This window comes from Sebastes fasciatus, chromosome 12, assembly GCF_043250625.1.
Source record: "Sebastes fasciatus isolate fSebFas1 chromosome 12, fSebFas1.pri, whole genome shotgun sequence".
Taxonomy (NCBI): domain Eukaryota; kingdom Metazoa; phylum Chordata; class Actinopteri; order Perciformes; family Sebastidae; genus Sebastes; species Sebastes fasciatus.
In genome coordinates this window covers 7,914,859-7,940,135 of record NC_133806.1, presented here as the reverse complement: position 1 = coordinate 7,940,135, position 25,277 = coordinate 7,914,859, and the positions used below count along the sequence as shown (strand labels likewise).

At 39.4% G+C, this 25,277-nt stretch overlaps 1 protein-coding gene and 1 pseudogene across 4 annotated transcripts; both read right to left on the bottom strand.

The window, feature by feature from the left end:
- Positions 1–1,222: 1,222 nt before the first annotated feature.
- On the bottom strand, positions 1,223–20,731 carry capn7 (calpain 7). 4 transcript variants are annotated; one of them, XR_012596107.1, is made up of 22 exons: positions 20,366–20,731; positions 19,065–19,173; positions 16,973–17,130; positions 16,769–16,836; positions 16,447–16,680; positions 15,168–15,254; positions 14,786–14,912; positions 14,296–14,381; positions 13,396–13,489; positions 12,143–12,289; positions 11,589–11,695; positions 11,312–11,432; positions 10,843–10,987; positions 10,260–10,359; positions 10,037–10,172; positions 9,813–9,888; positions 9,325–9,470; positions 7,433–7,495; positions 7,214–7,344; positions 5,599–5,691; positions 3,994–4,926; positions 1,223–3,921 (listed from the first exon to the last, which is right to left on the bottom strand). XR_012596107.1 is itself a non-coding variant. In XM_074652956.1 (22 exons), exons 1-21 carry the CDS (start codon positions 20,465–20,467, stop codon positions 4,782–4,784), a joined length of 2,475 nt encoding a protein of 824 aa, XP_074509057.1. In that variant the 5' UTR covers positions 20,468–20,731; the 3' UTR covers positions 3,341–3,452; positions 4,733–4,781. The 4 variants fall into 4 exon arrangements, 2 of the variants coding, with proteins under 2 accessions (XP_074509056.1, XP_074509057.1); XR_012596106.1 differs by having other exon boundaries at positions 3,035–3,935; positions 4,026–4,926; XM_074652956.1 differs by having other exon boundaries at positions 3,341–3,452; positions 4,733–4,926.
- A 1,472-nt stretch (positions 20,732–22,203) lies between these two features.
- On the bottom strand, positions 22,204–24,985 carry LOC141778586 (CD209 antigen-like protein C; annotated as a pseudogene).
- Positions 24,986–25,277: the final 292 nt, after the last annotated feature.

The window sequence follows — 25,277 nt, the reverse complement described above, 5'->3', positions numbered from 1 at the left end:
AAAAGTCTAAACAATGTCTGAAAAAGGTGAGAAAAAAAAGACTGGAAAAAATGTCTGAAAAAAAGTCCGTTAAATGTCTGAATTTTTTTTTGAAAAACAAGTTTGACAAATGTTGGAAAACAAAAGTCTAAACAATGTCTGAAAAAGGTAAAAAAAAAAAAAAAAAAGTTCATAGTATCATATGTCGAAAAAATAAAAAGTCATAGTATAGTATATCGAAAAAAATTAAATAAAGTCATGGTATAGTATATCGACGAAAAGTCATAGCTTAGTATGTTGAAAAAATTAAATAAAGACATGGTATAGTATGTCGAAAAAAAAAAAATCATGGTATAGTATTTAGAAAAAAGTAATAGAGTATGTCGAAAAAATAAAGTCATGGTATAGTATTTAGAAAAAAGTAATAGTAGAGTATGTCGAAAAAATAAATAGTCATAGTATAGCATATCGAAAAAAGTCATAGTATAGTATGTTGAAAAAATAAAAAAGTCCTAGTATAGTGTGTCGAAAAAACAATAAAAGCCATTGTATAGTATGTCGAAAAAAATAAAAAGAACATAGTGTAACATAGTGTAATGTCAAAAATCTTTTAAAAAAAAAAGTCATGGTATAGCATGTTGAAAAAAAGTCATAGTCTAGTATGTCGAAAATATAAAATAGTCATAGTATAGTATGTCAACATTTTTTTTTTTTTTTTAAAGTCATAGTATAGTATGGGGTCTCGCGAGAGTTTGCCGATTTTTTGCAGATCTCAGATCAGAATTCGCGGTTTGCCGGCTCCCTTCTAGACACGACCCAATGGAACGGAGGGGGGAGAGTGCGACACCTAGTGGCTGGATGTCAACTTAGCTCAATGAAGTCAGCAAGTTGGCAGTTGTGTAGGAGGAGATAAGGTTTGTCTGGAACTGTTCAATCTTTCCTAGTCCATCAATTATGTCTTCAAACTTCTTTTTCGCTTCAGCACAACAGATAACTGTTAAGGAGCTAACTTTTTTTTAGATCACTTTTGTGTTTTAATGTACAATAATGTATCCGGCAAGTTCTTTTTAATAAACGTCCCAAGGAATTAATATTAGCCTTAGTAGCATGTTGAGATCAAATAACCTTTTACAGGAGTTATCTGACAGAAAAAGTACAAAATCTGATGAATGTTGCAAGCTCTATCAAAATAAAAGCCCCTCCCTTCCCAAATAAATACAAAATAAAAGAGCACAGACAGAAGCAGATATCGTTTTCTGTATTCAAAGTCTGAACACGTCAGTCTACCCAACATTTAGTGCAAGTTCTGCAAACATTACAACATCATTCATACAACAGGTCGCTGCAAGAGATTGTCCCTCTGCATATTTAAATTAGTCGGCTTGTTGCCAATTAAAAAGACAAAACCGAATATGGTAACAGAGAGTCATGAGCATTCGTAATAATAATATAATGATTCATCATCATTCAAAAAGTGGATATTTGACAGAAATACTTGGCAATGGATATTTAAAGCTATATTTCACTCCGAACAGAACATTGCAACCTTTTAGCACACCAGCATTTATAGTTCATTTACAGTCAACAACCAGTCAGCACTGGCCTTACTATGAATTATTGTTAACAGTAATTATGAGTGAAAACTGTCACCATGCTCCCCGGAAGCATTACTATGAACCAGGTCAAGTTTATCACATACAAAATTTGCACATGAAATATTGTGTACCGAGGCAAGTTCTTCACGGGATAAACACAAATAAATAAATTGAAAGATTGTAAAGCAAAGCCAAAGCGTGGGGTTAACATAATGAAATCATCTAAAAAGTCTTGTGGATTATATTATGAAAATGTTTTTGTAATATCGTTTAGTGCACAAGTGCCCTGTTGATGCAGTCTGCATTGAAATGAGAGCCACGTGCACACAACACATGCCGCACTAGTGCTGAAACAATTAGTCGATTCCTCGAATAGGCAAAAAAATATATCAATAACAATTTTGATAATCAATTAATAGTTTGAGTCATTTATCAAGCAAACATGCAAAAACATCACTGGTTCCACGTTCAGAAATGTGATGCTGATTTAATGTGTTTTATATCGCTGTAAACTGAGTATTTGTTTTAGTTTTTAACTGTTGGTCGGACAAAACAAGCGAAATGGAGATCTAGCCTTTGGCTTTGTGACCGTGTGAGGGACATTTTTTAAAACATTTTATAGGCTAAACAAACAATTAAGTGCAACAATAATGAAATGAAAATAATCATTGGTGTCAGACTGTTAAGCTTTACATTCACTACAGCAGCTTACAGTTGTGAATGGTGCTCAGTAGTGTGACAACATGCACAGTAACCTCAACACTAATACAACCCTGTGTAGTCCGCTGCAGCCACGTTCGTGTAAACATTTTCAACTAAAGGGCATTGCAAAAGTGTCAGCTGTCTGTCACTAACTTCTCATTTGAATTTTGGAAAGAAAAACCTAAAAGTAGTTTGACATATAAACAAACTCAAGGTCACGCAAATGTCAGCACAGACAAATACTTAAAGTTACAGTCTCGAAGATCTCCGTTTCATTCCCTTTGGCGGCACATATGGCGATAAGCAGCAATTGCAAGCGTGCTTTTGGATCTCACTTCCCAGAGATACAAACAGTGTCGGGAATTCCCGGGAACGTCTCCACAGACACCCAGTTAATAGTACTGCAAATGCAAGGGCCTTCATCAGTGGACCATAGGCTCAATCGCCACTGTGTTACCTGACTTAACAGTCATTTATTTAAATGAAAATCTTCGAGATTATTACTTTAAGTGTGAGATTGGCTGAGTGCTACCACATGATGCAACATGACCTCTTTTGTTAATTTTAACACTTAACGTTGCTGGATGGGCTCAAACCACAACATGCAGCCTGGATCTCATTCAGCAGATCCACCACAGCATACCCAACTGCAAAGCTTTGCTAGCGTTGCAGAGATAAGCAGCACAGAATATAGCAGCTACATTTGTACAAGACAGACTGCTGATGGGTGGAACTTTCCACACTGAAAACAAGGTAAAGAAAACAGGGTGATGGTCAGATGAGCCGCTTCCTAAAAACTGTTTAAACGGGTTGCGTTTAAGAAACAAAGTGATATTTCAATCCAATATATTGTGTTTGGCAATAAACATAATGAGAAATGATGAAAAAAAAAGTGCAGTATATCAACAAAAAAAAAGTAAACAGAGGATGTGTACTTGGCAATGCATTTACATTTTTACCTGTTGAGAGTGACAAACATTTACACACACACATACAGCGTGTGATACCTGTCTCAAGCTGAGTGCTGATGTGAGGCCTGTCAGTGAGATCAGGCTGATATTTCATCACTCAGCCGTCACATCCACAGACAGCATGAAGACACATCATTCAACTGCTGCCATACTGGTTTCCCTGTGGTGCTGCTCTGCTGCACTGCTCCTGAGAATAAAAAGAAACCTTCACGGTCATTTAAGGAAACTAACTGTTCCTTCCACCTCACAGACTTTCAAACAGCTTTTACTATTTTGGCCGACACTCCGGACTATTTAAACCTAACTCATCAAGTCTGATCACGGTAAGGTCGAGTAATAATTAAAGAAAGAGACAACTGAGGCCTAATTTTGTTGGAAATTCTCAACACTGGAGAATAAAGTTTTGTATCATGACATCAAGAAACATCTTCTTCTCAAGTTGTTTCGCAGTAGTGAGCATCTCAAGCTTGAGTTGATTTTTCACTAGGAGTTATTGTGAACCTAAATGTTTCTTTGTGGTTTCTACTTTTATCTACTATTACCTTATTTTATTGTATTTAAATCTGGGACCAGCTTGATCTCTACAACCGCTCCCATGTTTGGTTGCAGATGAAAGGATTCAGTGAGTGAAGATGATGCCACAGCAGTTTCACACGATGTCGCTACAGCAATCACTTGAAAATCCCACCTACACTGAGGGGGAACTATTTGCAGTGGAAAACAAAATAGAGAACAGGACCTAGTACCAAAAAGCGAGTCGAGTGGAGGCGAACAATACAGTGGAAATGAGGCATTAAAGATTACTGTATGCGGTAGAATTAAGATATTGTTGCCACTGGAATTAAGGGGACTAAACCGTGAACGAGTATGTGGACAGATGCCCTCCTAGTTCTCTGAGGAACTTCCTTTCCCTTCCTTTGAGAAACAAATCTCAAAACAGCCGTAAAAATTTAGATATTCCTAAAGACTCTACAACTGGACTGCTGAGGTGCTCACTGCAGCAAAAATAGAACCTGAAAAGAATTTGCTGCTTCCAGGCAGCCATGGCGCTTATTTTGCAGCTGGCGTTCATTTTAACCCTGTTACATCTCTGCATCCTGTCGAGTCCAGGATGTGGCCGTATGATCACCGTCATCTCATGAGATCCATCAGATTTAACCGTCTGATCAGAACGATGATGTCAATGCTCAATAGATACTAAATCTATTTTATTATGGCAGAAGGAGGTAAAGCAGCTCTCTGTCACTATTATTTTGTCTGTTTAATTTTTGCTGAAAGGGTTTTTTATCCTGTCCCAAAACGCCTTGACTGTTGATGGGTTTCATTCCATACTGAAGTCACCATAACTGCGTGGTACCATCATGCCAACATTGAAGTTCAAGCCCACAATCTGTCCTCTTTCTGGGGTCTCTGCGTTTTATCGAGGCCTTGACACCTCATGACATCCAAAGTACAGTTTCAGCGACATCCCATGATACCCTTTACGAGTACCTCTCTCCCAGTCCCTGCCCCGTCCTGTCTCCCAGCTCCATCTTCATTGGAGCTGGGAGACCTTGAGGGACGAGGTGCTGGCAAAGTCCAAGAAGAAGGGTCCTTCCTGTTTGGGCAGGAAGGTGGAGGGGATGACGTTGTAGAGGCCTGCTGGGACGTGGTCCGCATCCATGAAGCAGAAGCCACACCTGGAAAAAGAGAGAGAGTCTTTGAGGCTCTACAGAAGTTAACATACATTAGTTCAGAGGGGGAGACAACCCAGCAGCACAGGTTCAATGCCATCGTATCTGACATGTTTGATCATTTAAAAGAAACAACTATAATCACACTTCAGACATTACTATGACACAGTTTCCTCATAAACAACTTTAGTGGAACAATACTGACAAGTAAATATCATGAATTTCATAACAGCTTGACCCTAAATGTCTCCTCAGTGTGGTTCATAATAATGTTATGTAAATTACTGGGTTATTTGAAATTATGAATACCCTCTTTTAGGTTTCACCCCATGCATAATATGTCATTACTTGTTACAAATCAAATCATTGACAATCATTTCCTTTATCTATTGTAACATTACCATGTCCATACAAAATTAATTTCTCGTTATTGTTCTGTTCTGTTTGGACCAGACTGTGAAGTTCAATTAGTCTGACTTCTCCAGTTTCTGTGTCAATGAGTGAGTCAGGATGGAGTCCAGCAGACCCCCACTGTACTGTAGGCCTGAAGAAGACCGTCAACAGGTATATTCTACATTAAAAGTGCTCCTGCAAGGCTACCAGTGTGCTTTTGATGCCTGATCTGTGGTCAGCATTTCTTCAGCTCCACAGTTTTTGTTTTTGTTAAACCCACAGCACCTGTAATCTCCACTGGTCCTTTTCTGGAGGGCAGTCGGGCCTGGATCCCCCACCGTCGACACCGTCACCATCTCAAAGCCAACACTGTACTGCCTGCAGACACACAGACAGAAAACCGGAGACAGGGTGTTACTACCAGCTTCAACACAGATTTATTGTTCTTCAGTGCTGGGATAAAATCTCTGGTGAGGCAGCTTTTGGCTCAAGTCTTTGAAAGAGACAGCCCAGAAATATAAAGGTAGCTGATCTTTAAATGTTAACTTAAGTTTTTTTTGTCTTTTCATTTTTTGTTATTTATAATTATGTTATTTGCATAATTTTTATTCCATTTTTTTAATTTTAGCTCTGCATTTTTTAGTTATATTTTTTCACTTGTGCATTTGTAGCATATTTATTCTTGCATGCCATTTAACCTCAAACATGTGTCAAACACCCCACTGTTTTACTGTTTATCATTCCGTCTAATAAAGTTTGATTGGGCTGAATCTTCGACTGTATATGAGGAGTGGACATCATTTCTGTGACGACCCATTGATTGTGGACTGCCATTTTGAAGCCTCGAGTTCTGCATTTTGGCCATCATCATCTTTGTTTTTGGCCGTCGCCATGTTGGTTTTTAGCAACCACAAGTGACCCGAGAGGGTGGAGCTAAGTACAAGCTAAAGAATAAGACATTTTTAGGTGACCAAAATGTCACAATTAACTTTCATGAACTGAAAACACACTGGGTTAAAATTCTAAGTCGAAAACATGGACAACTCCCAGACCTGACAAATGAGAAAGTTTGCTCCAGCTGGTGGGCGGTGCTTCGTATTTCCTCAACTGATCTCAACATGGCTGCCGGGTCACAAACTTTCTCATTTTACAGCTAAACAGTACACTAAAAGATGTTTCTGAAAACATTTGAGGTGAGAAATAGGCATTACAGTAACAGAATATTGATTCATATTTGATCGGCGCAGCCTAGTTTGACTCTTTGATCAGAGTTCGCGAGTGATTGACAGCCGGCTCAGAGACGGCAGACTCCAGCTCAGCTCTGATTGGTTGTTTTCCTCCGGTCTGTGAAATCTTGCAGATGCCATTAGGAGCACCGGAGGACACCGGAGGACACAGAGGCACATGATTTTTTTCAGATAACCTGTCTCATACACTACTGTCAGGATATAGTGACCACATAATGAATCATATTTGCTCCAATTCTACCTACTGCTGCTTTAATTACCTACTCTGGTGGCCCGCCATAGTCTATTTTGTCCCACCAGTTTCATAATGCACTGAAAATATTTTTACACTTCTCTACGGGTGGGCTGGCAGGCCCACGTCGAGCGTGATTCCTCCGAGGTGGTGCGCATATTGCGCAGCAGGTAGTGTAACTGTATTATTAATGCTGTCTGTATATAGCCTAGGAGATAAAACCTGGAGTAAAAATCATTTGCTTCTGTTCTTTAAGTTTATTGCTTTGAGCACAATGAAATAAGAATCTGAAGCTAACTCAGATGTAAAACTGTATTGGAGCTTCTTCTGGACTACAAAATTGCCTTGTCATTGTCAGATATTAAGGTTCAGATGTTGCCTAATATATGACTTCATCAGTTCCTGGTCTTATCGGCCTGACCTGGATCCTCGGAGCTCGACGAGCAGCGGTCCAGGCTTCTCCAGGTTAATCTGATAGATCGGGTTGTGTTTGTATGAATCCTTATAGTTCCCACAACCTCCAGCGCTGGCACCTTTCCACTGGCCGTTGATCTGAAGACAGAAGCAGAGACCCAAACACAATAATGACATTATGTATGGCTAGTTACTTGTACATACAGTAGGTGTGTGGATAACATACCCTTTTGGTTTGAGTAAAGGGATTTGGGATCTTGGAGAAGGTGAATTTGCATCCAGTGTACACCTACAGAGAGAAACACAACTGTTATTTTACACTGAAAATGAGCTGGTCTAACAAAATAAATCTGGTTGGCAGTCGGGGTTTAAAAAATATACAGAAGATGGATGTTGTGCGAGTTGTAAACCAGAAAGCCAACACGAAGCATAGAGAAATATAAAAGCAAAAGCTGGTGAGTTAAAGATCATAAGAAACAACCTATGAAGCATACAACAATAAGACTACCTAATACTGCGTCTTCGTAATCTGCAAATTTGTAAGACAAAGTGTAACATGGTGATATCTCAATTTGTAACAAAGCTGTTAATTTATTCATGACTATCTGCGCACAAAAAAAGATCTTTCATATCAGCGCCGCTCTGGTGAAAGAAAAATCACATCTCCTGCTTTGATCTCTGGTGGAAACTCAGCGAACAACAGAGAGTTGAATCAGTTATTCTCAAGACGATTTTCAAAGAGAAAGGCTGATCTGAGCTGAGGGGGGAGCGTTGGCTTGGTCGAGAGACGGAGAGAGAAAGAGAGAGAGAGAGAGAGAGACGGAGAGAGAGAGAGAGAGAGAGAGAGAGAGAGAGAGAGAGAGAGAGAGAGAGAGAGGGAGAGCTTGCAGCGGTTACAGGAGATCTGATGCCATTACACACACATACTACATCACCACACATAGCAGCAGACATGTGTACAGGCAGGGTACATGCTTTATTTTTAATGAGTGATTTCAGTATAAACAGTTCTCCACAGTCCTCGCTGCAGTTAGCAAGAGGAGTCCATGAATTATAAATGACTAAAAAATATATTTGGGTCACACACACATACACACAGAAGAAGAGAAGTGAAGAGGAGAGGAGTCGCTGTTCTCAACTGCAACCCTGCAATACGCAAATGTGACAAAAACAAAAGCAGACATGCTCACTGCAGCATGGATGACCCATCTCAAGCAAGTTTACTTCCCAAGTAGATTTTTACAATGTACTTTGTATGTGTATTTTTTATAGATACTGTACTGTACTATTGCAAAAAAAAAGGACTGCTTGGAAGACACAGCAAATATGCTCATCTATAAACCTATGATCTGCTTTGTAAAATAGTTGGCATTGGTTCTTCCTTCCACACCGAACAAACGCACACAGTTCAAGTATCGGCAGGGTCTGAAATTGGCTTGTAAAATCATCAGGCCAACTTCACTTCCTTACGTTTCACGTAAAGAATAGCTTAGTCAAACAGTGGAAGTCTTTTTTGTGTAAATATACATCTAACATTGAATAACAACATTCTAAATGTTATTCCTGTATTTAGTGCATAGATTTCAAAAGTGGCAGACAAAAACTAGAATAACACCCTTGCGGTCGTATGCCTCTGCCAACCAGTCAAGTTGCAGTTTATGTCTGTCCAAAATGTCATCACTTCATAATTTTTTCCTGTTAGACATTTGTTTGATATTGTCATAATTAGCATATGAATTCTTGAGTTATGGGCAAAAACGTGTTTTGTGAGGTCGCAGTGACCTTGATCTTTGACCAACACATTCTATTCAGTTCATCTTTGAGTCTAAGTGGACGATTGTGCCAAATTTGAAGAAATTCGCTCAAGACGTCCCTGAGATATCGCGTTCACAAGAATGGACTGGATGGACGGACGGACAACCCAAAAACATATCGCGTACAACATAACATAATGCCTCTGGCCACGGCTGTCGCCGGCATGGAGGCATACAAATGACTAATAAGGCCCAGAGTATAAAAGGTTGTACACATGTACATGCACTTCATTTTCCAAAAAGCTTTCTGTGGCTGTTCTCTAAAACTGGAGATTAAAAAAGTTTATATGAAAGTCTTTCTCACCCGCAGTGTGTAGTTGATGGTGTTCTGTTTTTCATACTGGGAAACCACCAGTGTGAAGGTGTGTGTCCCTGCGCTCGTCAGTCTCATCTTGGTCAGGTAGTGTGGGCTGTTGATACGGATGCCGTCGATGTAAGGAGGGGGGTCCGCTGTGGAGGGAGCCAGGGGCGTTCATTAATAATGAATAACCAGAGGTTAGAAGAGCTGACAGTTAAAGTGGACCTGCTGAATTTATTCTTAAATTACAGAGTTTTTCATGGAAGTAAAAAGTTTGTTTTATTTTAAGTGAACAATTTCTTTTAAAGTCTGCTGCTGTCTTTGTGAATAGAGTAACGTATCAGAGAAGTTGGGGGGTTGTGACCTTGTTGTGTGTGACTGTGTGCCAGAAATAAAGACCTTCCATCTCCTGCTGCCACTCATCTACGCTTACAAATCTCAAAGCTCAGTGCCACAGGGAGAAAATGTCTTCGAAAGCATCTGTCAAACCTTACCTGGGTAGTAAACCTTCTTCCCATCTGTCTTGTAAACAACAAGAGTGATGAACTCCCTGTTTTGTGCAAAATCATCCTGGACAAACAAACAGAGAACGTTAGATCATTAGATAAAAGTGAAGCCTTACAATATCACATCTAAACATTGCTGGAATTGAGGTGTGAACAAAATACAAATACAGGATACCCCCCTTTGTCAATATCTCCCCGCTCTGTATCCCTACCTTGTCGGTGATGTGTCTGGTGAGCAGAACCCACACAGCAGCTCCCCCTGTTGGACACTGGACCTCCAGCTTGTACTGAGGATTGTTGGCCAGACTGTAGACGTCCTTCACCGGGCCCTGCTTCCCATCCCAGCTACTGCAGACGGCACACACACCAGAGCACTGAGCACATGTACTCACAATACAACTCAATTTTAACAAATTGTGGGAAATATACACACACCTGTGAATACAGGAGGAATCTTTGAACAGGGCGGGGTTCCAGCTCAGGTAGATGACATCATAGTACTGACAAAGGTCCTCCCATGCGATCCAGAAAACACCTGGAGAACATATATGTTTGATTTGTATTTGATCTGCTAACTTTTCCTGCTTGGGCCGGAGTCGATAACGTTACTCGCTGCCGTCGCCACTGTTCTCTCTCTCTAGCTTCACCACTCACTTCTTATGTACACGCACACTCTACGCACTGGCTCTGCTCCAGATTACCTACAACTGGCTCTAGAGAGGGCCATTTGTGTGTTTGCGTCGGCCACCATAGCTCACCAACACGCTTAGCACACAGGAGAGGCTTCATTTGGTTACAATCCCCTCACCTCACTGCTAGATACCACCAGATCCTACACACTGGACCTTTAACATTAATGAAAATGTCTTCTAATGACGAGCTGAATGTCATTCCCTCCCTAATTATCATGCGTAACCTGACGCATCTGGTGCCCCCGGCCACCATTGTTCGCATAGAGTACTAGCATTTTTCTGTCCATATTGTAGGCATTACATTTCGGGAAAAAGAGAGTGAATACCATTGTCAAACTTCTGTGCTGTCTTGGGGTCAAAGTTGAGGTACTTGAGGAGTTCGGGTGTCCAGTTCTTCTCGTCACGCTCGCTGTAACGGCCCTTCCACCGCAGGTGACTCCATGGATTCTTCAGCTGCAGGAAACGCATTCCCTACAAGTACAACACACCCGCAGACATGATGGCAGTTGCAACAGATGCAGGACAAAAAATGTATCCACTGGCCATACAAGCTGTGGATTTTACTGATTGAATGGCAATCATTTGGGTGACACTGAATTAACCATCATAACTGCACGTAAAGCCAATTGAGCAACTTACATTCACCAAAAACACCCATAATGTTTAAGACTTCAGTTTCATCCAAGGATAGGTGTGCTACAAATGAATCATTAAAGCTTATGTTTTCCATATCCGCTCTCATGATAAATATGAGTGTGTATGATGACACGCTAGCGCTACTTTAATTACACTAACCTTGTGATCCCTGATGTCAAGAACAGCGTAGGCGTGTGTTGGCACTAAACCCCATCGCTCCCCTTCTTCCTCTGTCATCACTCCCGTTGCTGTGGTAACGAGGACGTCACCCCTGTGAAACCTGGCAACGGAGAGAGAGAAACAAATGAAAACAGAGATGAAGGACAAGAAACCCGGAGATAGGCAGAGACACAAAAAGCAAAACATAAAGTGAGAGGGGGAAGGTGAAGAGTTCCTTTTGAACTAGGAAATAACTTTTGCTGTGTGTGATACTCACCTCTGATAGAGCATACGGAAAGTGTCGTCCTTGCTGAATGACTGATTGTCTGAGTGCATAGCGATGCGTTCGGGGATCCAGCCGGTGAGCGCGTGCAGATCGATGTTCTGTAACACACAACAAATATAAACAATTCAGACTATTTCCACAACCCAGTTTCTTGACAAACATCAGACTTTTGTTTGTATTCTATATCATGTCTGCTGACAGCGATTGGGCAAATTGGTTGCCAATATTTTTGAGAACTTCTTTTGCAGATTTTGTGTAATTTTAAAACCATTCAAGACCTGGAAGTGACTCAGATGTTTTTTATTACAAACTCCCAGACTTGGCAAGCCTGTCCAATTCAACATGAAGGGATACATGAATGACTTTCTCAATAAAAAAATATTTGAAACTTTAAAGCTCTGTCAAGTTTTTGCTGCTCATTCTCAGCAAATCCATGCTCCAATTTATGTATCTGGGTCTTCTAGTGTTGGACAGTTTCACTGTAGCAGGTGAAATAACTAGTTTAAAAAATAGTTGCATCTCCTGGTTTCTCCACCTTCACTCACCGAGTTTGAGCCGGGGAAGTCGTAGCCTCCCATCACCTTCATGTAGGCCTTCTCTATCAGGGAGACCCAGAGCTCGTTCCTGTTGCTGGAGTAGGAGCACAGCAGCTCTCCGTTATGATCCACCGGCAGGTAGTCGTCTATAATCACCTGCAGCGAGGACAGAGGAAGGATGTACAGGTGAGTTTGAGTGATGATAAAAAAGATCATCACTTTAACTTCATTACTAGTTCCTCTATATGATGCCATTTTCTTAAAAATTTTTTATAGTAAATTTAATAATAAATCAATGAAAACAGTTGTTAACTAAAAATACGGATGTTTTACTTTGTATTTTGAATTAATTAAGCATTCACATTTCAGTGAATTAAGCCCATTCTCACTGTTGGATTCATCTTGTCCATGTTTTATTTTATTAAAAGGGACAGTGTGTGTCGGCTAATGTCGTTGGCCTCGCTCAGAGGCCATCCTTACTTATAATAACACTACTTTAGGAGCAGCGGAAGTCAGACAGAGGCTGGCGATACAATGGTTTTACATTCTGCGGCTCACGTTAAAGCAGTTTCAGCAGTAAAAAGGTCAAAGGCTCTCTCTAGAGCCAGTGTTTAGTTTGTCTGTTCTGGGCTACTGTAGAAACATGGAGAAGCAACATGGCGTGAAGAGGACCCGCTCCGTATGCAAGGCTTATTGAAAGAGGCTGGGACACGGTCTTGAGATCTGGGGTATGACAAATGCGCAGTGCAACTGGAGATGCAGTCTTGGCTCAATTTTGGCGAGTGCAGAACAGATTTCACAACGCATGCGTTGTACCACCAATTATAGGATGCATGACATCTCCTCTTTTCAGCCTCCTTGTCCTTATGTAGATATAAAGGGCTCATTCTAAGCTAACAAAAACACAACGATTCTTAGTTTCAGGTGATTATACACTAATGAAAACATAGTTATGAATATTATATTCCATTTCTGCTAATAGATCCCCAAAATGCTACACACTGGTCCTTAAGTTTATCACGTCCACTTCTTGAAAAAACTATTTTGACAGCAACAGAGATCTCCGTTATCCTTTCCATTCACAAACTGGAAAGCAAGAATATTTGCAAACCAGCACATTACTGGTACTTGTAGTCTCCAAAATGTGTATGCAGAACATGCATTTATAATGTGTTATATTCTGCTGTGTGTTATGTGTCTTGTAGTGCCCCCTTAGTGTTTTATTTCTACAGGTGAACAGGCTGTGGTGATTTGTCTTTTACCTTCCTGGGAACTCCGTTGATGTGAAGCTTGACCATGTACTTCCCACAGGGGTTATACTCTGGGTGCCCTCGTCTGTTCTGAGGGTAGATGACGCTGTAACACAAGAACACAAACACTCAATTAAGGTCTCATGGTTGAATCTCATCTAATTTTTTCAGTAAGCATATGCTAAGCACATGTTTGCCTTTATTTAAAATGGTTAGAAACTGCAATGGACAAATGCAGATATACAGTGTGGCTTTGATGACATTGACTGATAATATTGGATTTTGATTGAATATTTAATATAAAGGCACTCAAGGTCCCAAATGTAATGGATATGGATGCAGGTTTTTTTTGTAAATGTTCTTCAGTGTAATGTATTCTGTTCTACTCTGGCTGTCTACATAAGATAAGATAAACCTGTATTGATCCCCAGAGGGGAAATGCAGGTGTTGCAGCAGCACAAAGACAGAAATAAGTACAGAAAAGTTAAGATAAGTATAAATAAAATAAGAGGTTTTTATAACTAGCATACAAGTAGAAACTACACAAGAATTAGGGCTGTCAAAATTGGCCAAAAATGGCATTACCATGTCCGTTTTGAGCTGAACTTTTGTCGGACGCCCTGATTCTATTTATTCCTGTTGCTTGCTTTGAAGGTGCCGTAACGAACAAGGAGCGGCTGATTCGTGACGTTGAAATGAAGAGTTATTTATACGATACTTCCTCCTCTTAAATAAGGTGACAGCTGGCTGGAAGGTGATCGCCAGGGAGCTAAAAGTTTCCTACTTGCTGTTGGTTATGTTGTAAGTCATTTCCATTAAATATCAAATATAAAAGTTTTTTTTCTGTTTAAAGAAGTACAAACTACTCCCCCATCTTTTAAGAAGAATAAAACATAGAGCTTAATTTAGTACCTGGTAATGAGTTTCTTGTTGTAGCGCCTCTCGTAGGCCGCACTGATGGCAAGCGACGCCACAAACGAACAGTCAGACACCACCGTCTGGGCAAAAGGAGAGAGGATCACATTAGTTTTACAGGTTAAAGTTAATTTTTTGATATGTGTATGCCAGTAATAAAGCTGGTATTGTATGAAGACGATATCCCTACATATTACCACATACATTTACATAAAAAACACAAAATAAGTTGACAGTTAAACATATAAACTGTGAGAGTGCTGAATGTTTATACACAATATTCTTACCAAAGTTTAACAAGGTTAAGGTTTAACATGTCTACCATAAAGATCTGTGAGAATACTGCGCCCTCTACTGGCTGATTTTAGACAAGTTCATACATCCAGGAAAAGCAGAATGTACAATATCAGCACTCACACTGACAGGACTGAAACGTACAATATAGCTACAGTATGCATTCTGGGTAGAGTGGACGACCTAATCTGACCTGTTTGATGCTGAAGCTGGACACAGACATGATCATGGTGGGGTTATTGCAGATCTCGTCTGGCCGGACCCAGCGGGAGAAGATGGCTTTCTGTTTCGGTGAAAGTGCCAGTTTCCCTGCTTTGTCCCTGGTGAAAAGAATTAAAAAAAAAAAAAAATTAGTTAAGATCTACTGACACATCCGGCAGCCACTCATTCTGTTTACTGTGTGTACTAGTCCTAGTAGAAACCCTTTTCCTTCAATGCAACAAGCATTTGTTAAATAAAAACAACCATGTAATTAAAAATGTAAATCCAATCCGTAACTGTCATGTGACAGCTTGAACAGCATATTTTGGCTTTGACACTGTGCACAAAAAAACCTGAAATCGAAAGCAACTCACGAGAATGGGACAGGAAAGGCAAATCGTTCCCTCAGGTCAACACTCATGAAGGGCACAAAGGCGATGCCGTTGATTGTAGATGTACTCCTGAAAATTAAGAAGGACAAGGTCAATGCAACAGAACAGCTAATAGTTGATTTTAGTCAGTACTGTGTCTTGTGATGAAAATTTCAGACTTGTCTTTGGTGTGATGAAAACTTTACAGGTTGCCCTTTTTTCAAACACTTCCAGGACATTCTCACTGAGCAAAAACTTTGGTTGAAATGGGTTAGTCTATGTTAAAGATGCCACCAGTGGAGTATTCCACAAAACGGGCGAAGGATGTCCTGAACAAAATTTTAAGACTAACATAAATTTGGTTTCTTTTCCCGTTTAGTTTCAATATCATAATTCAGGTCACGTTGATCCTTTTAATTCAATGTCACATTTAAAAAGAATTTAACAGTCACATATTCAGGCACTAAAATTCCCCTGACTGATTATGGTAGGTCTCCACAGGATCCGTCCTTTCCACGCTCCCCATTCATTGTCTATGTAAGCAGCCGTGAAATGCATTCTGGTAGCGTGGCGGCGCGATACGAGAGACGGAGAGCGTCACGACGCCCGCTCCTCATCTGCATAAAGTTGAGGTCTAGTCTACTTTATGCAAAAATCACAGGCGTCCGACGCGACTCGCCGCCTCTCGAAACTCTCTAGAAACTTTTAAACTAAGCCTTGTTGATCCAAAATAAAGACAGATTCAGCAACTGCATGGCTTATTTCTCGCCTCAAATGTTTTCAGACACATTTCAGTGAACTATTTTCGTGAAATAAGAGAAGAAAGTTTCCAAAAGAGCCTCCATATTGTTTCCGGTTTGAAAGCTGGGAGCAGCAGCCCATGGAGGGAAAGCGTTCGTCCAATCAGGTGGGGAGATCCTTGAGTCTAGTGACAGCCCACCAAGCGACCAATGCTGGGAAGCGGTGCGTCCCCTCGCGATAAACACCGTGACTGCTCATATAATTTCACTGCAGATCAAAAACTTGTTTTCTAAGACGTTTATATCAACTTTGTCTTTTTCCAGTGCTTTTAGACTAGTATTAAAAGTCCAGTGTGTAGGATTTAGGGATCTAGCAGTGAGGTTGAAGATTGCAACCAACTGAAACTTCTTTAGTATGCCAAACATGTAGGAGTACTATTGTGGCCGACGCGAAAAAAATAAAAATAACGACAAAGACTCTCTCTATAGGACCAGTGTTTGGTTTGTCCGTTCACGGCTACAGTTTCCACCAGCCGGCTCACCTGAGCACCTCGATCTCCTCAGACGTGTAGCGCTGACCACTGGGCTCGCTGGACTGGACCGCCCGGACCGGCTGGGGTTGTTGTCGGTCATGGAGGCTGAACTCTGGCCCGAGGGGGAAGAACTGGCGAACCGGTCCCACAGAACCAGCACCACTGCTGGGCTTGGCTCCAGGAGGCCCCGTCCTGTCCTGAGTTGGAGTTGTTCTGGACTGGGATTCTTTAAGACCCTCCGCCCTGACAGAAAATAGTGGAGAAGTTTAATTTAATCTGGAAAATAAAGTCATTTTCTTTTTCTTTTTTTTTTACTAATTTTCACATTTACCTGTCTAAAGCTTGACGTGCCAGCTGCTTCAGCTTATTCTGCAGCGCCTGCTCCGATGTCTCATTGGACTGTTGCAAACACAGAAGGAAAACAAATGTGTAAGCAAGCAGGGATAATAATGTGACGGAATGAAAGTTAGTTACTGTTATGACAATATATGAGAGAGAGAGAGAGAGAGAGAGAGAGAGAAAGGGGGAGACCTACCGTGTTTATGCACAGCTCCACAGCCTGAGTGTACAGTTCAATGGCTTCATCATCATTTCCCTTCTCGTCTTCTTCGAAGGCCTGGGTGACCAGGAAGTGGGCACGCTCCAGGCCCACCTGCTGACGGGACTTCAGCGGGTCGCTCTTCTGGGCCTGGCCTGGAGTCATAGGTCAAGAGGAGGAACGGTTAGGACACAAAATAGATACTTTGTCAGGAGATCCCATGTTCACTACAACTACAAACAGGAAAACTGATTCATTTTGGGCGGCCCTGTTGCATCTTTGCAAGCAACAAAGTAGTACATTTAGTATTAGGTGCACAAAGGTAACACAGCAGCTTTCCAACAAACCCTCCCTTCATGAAAGTTATAATGTTCACTTTGTGTTGAGACTGTTTTAGAGAGGTGCTGCTTCAACTGAATTTGCATTTTGCAGGCTGCAGTTTGTGCTGCTGTCAAACTGGATTTTGTTATATTGAGAGGTTGTTTGTTTCTGATATTCTGTCCACCCCATTTCTATCAATGAAGTTAGACTCATTTGGATTTAAAGGTCAGGTTCAAATTTGGGTTATTCTTAAAGGGTAACTATTATTTTACAAACTGAACCCTATTTTCCCATGTTTTGTGTCCAAGTAACTAATGGGGAAGACTTTCTGAAACTGGTCCAGTATTGAGGGAGAGTGCTGTAGACAGCAGCCGTTCACAGGTCATTAAAATTCCAGCCAGGCAGAGTTTGTTGTGTTGGAGTAAAGAAAGCGTAGCTTAGTGTTATCTAAAAGTTTTTTCAATGGCTTAACTGAATATTTAGATGATTTCTACAACGTGGACGAGGTCATTGAATTCGTTCACCACAAGACTTCTCCTTGAGCGGGACTTGGAAACAATAACAAACAGACCGGATCACGTGAAAGATAAGAAAAAGGTTTTATTTCTCTGTAGGGTCCTTTCCATAATGTTGTCAGACACTTATAATAACAATCTGAGCCTGTCAGTGGCAAAAACAAGCACTTTTAGTGGACATAATATTACATTGATGCAGCTTACTTGATCCTCGCAACTTGTTTCGCGGCTGCTGGTTACAGCGTTATCCCTCAATACTGGACCAATTCCAGAAATTGTTGTCCCTGTTTGTCACTTAAGCACAAAAACACGGGAAAATAGGGTCCAGGTTGAAAAATACTGAAGTTACTATTTAAGCTACAGAACTTTCTGTAACCTGAGAATTTTTTTTATTATTGTAGGTATACTTTTTCTGTATGCAATAAAAAAAAAAACCATATGAACAATTGTGAAAAAGGTTATGAGTATTAAAAAAAAAAAAAAAAAACTCAACTATACTCCTCTCTTTAGAGCTGCTGTTACAGAAATGTTTGCCTTTCATCTCACAGAAAACAGCAGGAACATGCAACAGATACACTCTGTTCTAAACATCATGCACTGGCTGTCCAACAAAACAGGACACTCCCATAGTATCTGTGGTCACACCCATGTGCACGCACACACACTCACACACGCATGCACACACCCATCGTGTGAGGGAGAGTCATGGAAAAAGGAGTCAGAAAGTATGTCCTGAGGGCCCATTCAGTAACAGCCCTGAGCAATTCCTGACATATTACTTGTCAAAAGCACTTCACCTCTGCAGGACTTTTGATCAGGTTACATTAACTTCGCGTGAACAGTAGGGAGTGATGAATAATAACATGTAACGCATTAGAATCTGCCAAGCGCTGGAAACACAGTAAACCGAAACCTTTTCAATTCAAGACACTGCCGACGTGTCCATGTTGACTTTTTGTTTATCTTCTGTGTTTGAGTTCCCAAAAGCATGTTTTGTGAATGCAATGCTGTCAGTACAGTATCACAAAACATAATACCACAATATTAGTTTTTTTCTATTTTTTCTTACACCCCTAGAAGCATCATGATTCTAGAAAAAAATAAAACAAATGGTCCCCTAGGTTAATAAAGGTAAAACCACTGAAACCCCAGTTTCTTAGTCACTCTTCATATGTCACTCTGATGAAGAGTGAAAAGCAGGAACAGTAAAATGAAACAGTGGATCCCCTGAGTCTCTTCTCATGTGAGCTTACCAGCGTTGTGGAGGGCTTGGACTCGATCCAAGTACTCATTCACTTTGTCCTGGATTCCCTCCAGTTTGGACTCTGCCATGCCAGCATATATCAGGGCCTGAGCTGCCTCCTATAGTAAAAACAAATCCCAGAAGATGCAGTTTCAAGTTATTGTCATATGCACAACAATTAGAAAGTAGAAAACAAGTAGAAAAATTAGAATCTAAGACATAAAATAGTGCAGAAATTAAAATATTAGAATAAAATACAACATATATAATAAATATATAGATAACATAATAATAAAATAATATGTGTGGTAGACAGTAATTGCAAATGCAATGTAAACAGGAAAGAGGTAAATGTATATGCTTAAAGTAATAAATAAATAAGTAAATAATAAATAAATATAAACGGGTGTTTTGTTATTGAAGTAGAAAACATGATCGCTCAGTAGTAGGCTCTTTAGAGAATGGAGAACACAATGTTAACAGAATTATAACTTAAGAAAAGCCCAATAAAAATTAAAATGATAAAATCAAATCATCAAGACATCAAGACATTCCCTGTCTGAGTTGAACACATGCCATGTAAATGTGCAATAACACGTTGGTCACTTTTGTGTCACTTTTGCAATGTAAATACTGTAAATCTACTGTTACGGATATGTGCAATAACATGCTGATCACTCTATGCAATAATTATATAATTATCTGACAGACACTTTGTGCAATAATCTGGCAAAACTGCAATCTCATCAATATACATATTGTATTTTTATATTTTATATTGTATTATCTTTTATATTTTGTATATTTATATTGCACTCTCTTTTTTATTGTATTATCTTTTCATTAGCAACTATGGGATTGTCACAATCTAATTTCGTTGTACTACACAATGACAATAAAGGGCTTGAATCTTGAATCTTGAATCAATATTGTATAGTTTTTTTGCTGTTTTCAGTGACTACAGTGCTAGTTCTCTCATAAAAAAACACCAATAACAAAAAATACCCATACAAAATGAAAGCATTCAACACAGACATTTAGTTTTCTTATCCTCAGTAAGTAAAGTATATAAAGGTAAAGTATGAAGGTAGAGGTTATACAAACATATAACTCTATTAACTAGTGGTCTGGGACAGTCTCAAAGCTTTAATATACATTCAATGTTACTGTAATGTCACAGAGATGAGGTACAATCCAAGCTGGTAAACTTCATCATGAAAGTGAAAGTGAATGTTTACCTCTATGTGAGATGAGCTAACAGGTAGCAGCTATAACACACCGGTCAAGTCAACAATGTGTTACTTTACTTACCTTATAGTAAAACACAGCCTCGTTATATTTGCCACTCTGGTCGTAGGTGACCGCTGTTTTGGCAAACTTGACAGCATCGAGCTCCAGCGCCGTGCAGTCCATCTGGACACAACGTGTTGACACAAGTGTCTCTGAGTTAGATAGCTACCTGTGAGCTAACTGTAATTAACTAAATATGTCTTTCTCTAGAAACACGGCTCGTTTCATCAACTCGGATAAAGCATAGTAAAGGTGATCCTGACCAGCGTCCTTAATCCAGTGGTGTAACCTGGCTGGTTAAAGGTTTTCTTTTCCTTTTTGACAGATGAGTGCTGCTAACACAACAAGCGGATACCAAAACAACCATGTTGTTGTTTCCGGGTCAGGCAAGCCGCGCAGGCGCAGTAGAGCGAACTCTGACCTAGTGTGTTGCATTCACGTGCAGTCAGAAACAAAATAATTTAATCTGAACAAATGCAAAACAAAGAATGTATAACAGACAAATTAGTTAATTTGTGGAATAGTGGTATAGGAAATTAAAATATGAGATAAAATTGAGAAAAAAGAGATTAAATAAAATGATTAACAAATATAAAACTGAGGTATGAACAGTATAGGATTTTTTTGTTTGGGACTTTTGTGTAGGCCTATATAAATTATATATTTATCTCATATTTTCATTTCCTATACCACTATTCCACAAAATAAACTAATTCGTCTGTTATACATTCTTGTTTTTCATTTGTTCAAATTAAATTGTTCGGAGAAATAATCGACCAAACAAAAGTTTCCGAACTTTTTTTCCCCATAAGTTTCCCATATTTATAATGCTGAACTCAATAAACACGTTCACAGTATTCAACCTTTACATTCACCTTTTTTAAACACACTTGCTTCATAAGACTTTGAAAAAATCAATTATCTTTATATGTTTATTTTTAACAAAATACAGCATGTTCTGAGTCGTCTTAATTTACTAACTTTTGCCAGCCAGTTGACATTACCTTAATGTAAATCAAGTATGGGCCAGGGATGTGCAAGGTCACGCTAAAGTTGACCGGGCCACAGCCCATTTGCCTTCTTTGGCTGAGCTGCTCCTCTGGAGGGAAAAAAATATATATTGTTTTATTTCTGCTGTTGGTTGCATAAATATGAGTAGTCCATAATTGTAAATTGTAAAAGTTAGACCATATTAAAACACCATATCATCCAAACTTGTATTACTTTTTGATAGGCATGACTCCGTGGGAAAAGACATATTCATTTATTTATTTATTTAAAAATCCTGTGAAAATTCAATCAAAATGTATAGTCTTGAAACTTGAAAAATGTATTTCTAATACACTTTAAATGTATTTCAGTTGACGTGCATTTCTTGATTTTATTTTCGAGAAAGAAAAGTATTTTTAAACTGCGTTCAGCTATTTACAAAAAGATCACATCCTCATAGGCCATCACCATAATTCCCACAGTGCTCTCATTACCTGTTCCTCGGCACCTGTTCCTCAGCACTTCCTATAACAACCCAGTCTGCGTTTCATCCTCTGCAGCTGTTTCGAGCCTCTTCCCAAGTTCTCTGACCATCAAAGTTATTAATAGCAGCTGAACTGGAAGTGTTTCTGACAAGTCTTACACTGTCAGAGACCAAGTGATACATTATGGGATACTATTGGTTATGATTATTTGTTTGGACCAGACTGCAGAGATTGTATCTCTACTACTCTCTCTGTTTTCCTTTAGGCCAGTGGGCATCAATACTCCACTGAGCTCCAGTCATATTGAGCTAACTGAACAATATGTAAGAAAAAGACAGTAACAACAATCTGTGGCAGCATTTTTATTCAATGCTGGTTTCAGTAGTCAGATCCACAGTATTTATAATCTAACTGTGTGTATACATTAGATCTGAGTGTGAAGTGGAAATCTTGATATTTGTAAGCTGGCTAAACAGATAAAGCTTTCTTTTTGCAGGACCATCGGTTTCTGTTACTACAACTCACTGATCTCCATCTTAAGTCCAGGACAGAAATTGCACAGTGACCGTCAGTAGGAGCTTCTATCCAGGAGCTGAGGGAAGAACATAAATGTTTAGATAAAGGCTGATAGATTTTGTGATTCAAATTTAAAGAGTTAAGGGATGTGTCTCTTACATATTAGTTAGATCACTTCCATCGACCCACTTCCATTTCCCATCTTCAACTCTCAGGCCAATCCAGTATCCATCGGTTCCTGAACTTCCCCAGCTGTAATGACTGATTATGTTCTGACAAAAGAAAGACAGTTAAATGAACACTACACTTGAATAAACACACTGTGGCCTACAGACTCAAACCTACATGAAATTAATTTTCATTTCACATATAGGCACGTTTTTGTTTTTTTGTTTTTACCTTTTCTGCAGCATTATCTATAACAACCAAATCTGAATTCTTTCGTCTGCAGCTTTCTCAAGCTTCTTCCCAGGTTTTCCATTTATGAGAATTAGGGTAAATCATCACATAACAGCTGACCTGGAAGTATTGCCAACCATCCTGACAAGGTTTACACTGTCTCTCTGAAACAACAACCAATACACAACATTACTGCATTGTGATACTATTATAAGTATTGGTTATTTTTAGACCTAGCTAATGAATTCTGAACATACCTTTATTTACTTTGGGGCAGTAGGCATCAATGCTCCACTGAGCTCCACTGACGTTGCCGCTTGTCTCCATGTCTCGTATTTGTTCTGTTAAGTTGTTCTTCTGTATCTCCAGCTCCTGGTTTTGTGTGTTCAGCTGCTGGATTTGTGTTGTCAGGTTCTGTATTTCTGCATTTAGCTTGGTGTCGTTTTCAGAATTGACAGAGGTAACTACAGTGACAGACAGAGGAAGGTTTTGGGCTTTGACACATTAAAATATGGGTTAGTGTAAGTTTGTTAAATCAAGTGTTTATCTCCCAAAGTCTTTTTAGTATAAAATGTCCTCTTTGTGTTGCAATCCCTCTGCTACAGCTCAGCACAGAAATACTGTTCCCAAAGAGTGCATTTTGTAGTAAAAGGTTGTAACTTGATGATACACACTTTATTTCTCTAACTCAGACTGCTGAAGCCTCATATTAGCTTCACATACACATTGTAATGCATCTTTGCACAGGGTCAGTATGACAGACCTGTCCTTTAAATGGGGACTAACAACAACAAGCTAAGAAAAAAACAAACAGTGGTACTCACAGCGGATACGAAGGCCCATGATGACTAACAGTATCAGCCAACACACTGCTATCGGTGGAAAAGACTGAGTGAGGAAGCGAAACCTCTGGTCTGAGAGAAAAATAAGAACTCAGTTGAAGCACCTCAACAAGGTGATTTAACACAGTCACAGGTGTTTTGTTTCAACTTTCATCACCATCACATTTTTACATCATGATTAATAAATAACTCTCGTGCTTAACAATATTACATTTGTTAAATGTATTGTGTTCATAATGCACCTGGAGGGGCTGTCATTTTCTCCACAGTGCATACAGGTTCACTAACATAGTCATAGTCAGCTTCTTCTGTGATTTCCTCTGAAAGATAAACAGATCAAGCACAAATGTTTATATGTTATATGTAGTTTCATTTGCAACATCTTCTCACTTTGCTGCAGTTCACCTTTCACCAACAGCTGTTCAACAGTGACTATTTTTTATCACAATCAGATATTTTTCTGTTGAAGAGCCATTAGATAAACTTAAACATTGTACTTCTTAAAATACACTATTTAATTTTTCCTTAATGCTATAATTTGTTAATGTTCGTTTTTTTTTTTTTCTGGTGAGAACATGTTGTTAACATACCTGCGCTGGCTGCCATTCTACCCACAGTCCTGTTAAGATAGGCAGCTTCTTCCTCAACTTTCTCTGAGAAAAAATATATTAAATAAATTAATTAAAAGAATAATAATGCAAAAAATGGAAATTTAAATTGATTATTTTAAAACCCCATGTTACATAAAAAGACACAGTAATGTCTTACATGCAAACACATAAACATTAAAATATTTACCAGTTTCTTCCAGTGGTTTTCTGTTCACCCTGAACAAATGTTTAAAATCCTGCTGCAGTTCTTTATGAGGGCTGTTAGGAGGACGTCTGGTCCGCTGTGATGGTCTTCACTTCTGCTTTGAGGTTATGACTGTCTGTCTTTTTTTATGACGTAGCAGCTAATAATACCACGTTTTTGTGAAAGAAAGTCTAGTGGTGTGCATTACTATCTGCACAATGTCTCTTTCGATATTAAAAAACATACATGTTTGATTATGCCATAGGGTATAAGGGAAGGACCCACATGCAGACAATAGAGGCAGGTAGGTAAAGCTCAGTGGTTTATTCACAAAAAAGCCAGTAGATTTCACATTCTCCGTCCCCCGTTTCATTGCATTCACTTCACAACAAGTAGTTGCCAGGCACTCACTTCAATCTCAGCCATTTATCTGTTTTTTTTCCCACACTAACTGTTGACCTAGAGACACCACGTGATACCAACGTCATTTTACTATTGGCTCACAAGCCTTGTTAGAAGTGGGAAACCGAATGTCAGATATCTTCCACAGAGATAAACAAAACATTCACTTTGGACCTGCCAACATTTTTAAAAAGATGAATTCACAATCATAATTCTTTTCAGGAAAAGCCATACTTTTATTTGAGACCTTTCTAAAAGCTCTGCGGTTGTATTCTTATTTTTTTTTATAACTCTCATCTTGACATATTGATATTCTTTACATCAGATGCTTAAGAAAACAGCTCTGGGGACATTCTGTTGAAAACAACTGAATGCGTTTCATCCTCTGCAGTTGTTTCGAGCCTCTTCCCAAGTTCTCTGACCATCAACGTTATTAATTGCATAGCAGCTGGACTGGAAGTGTTTCTGACATGTCTTCAGAGACCAAGTGATACATTATGTGAT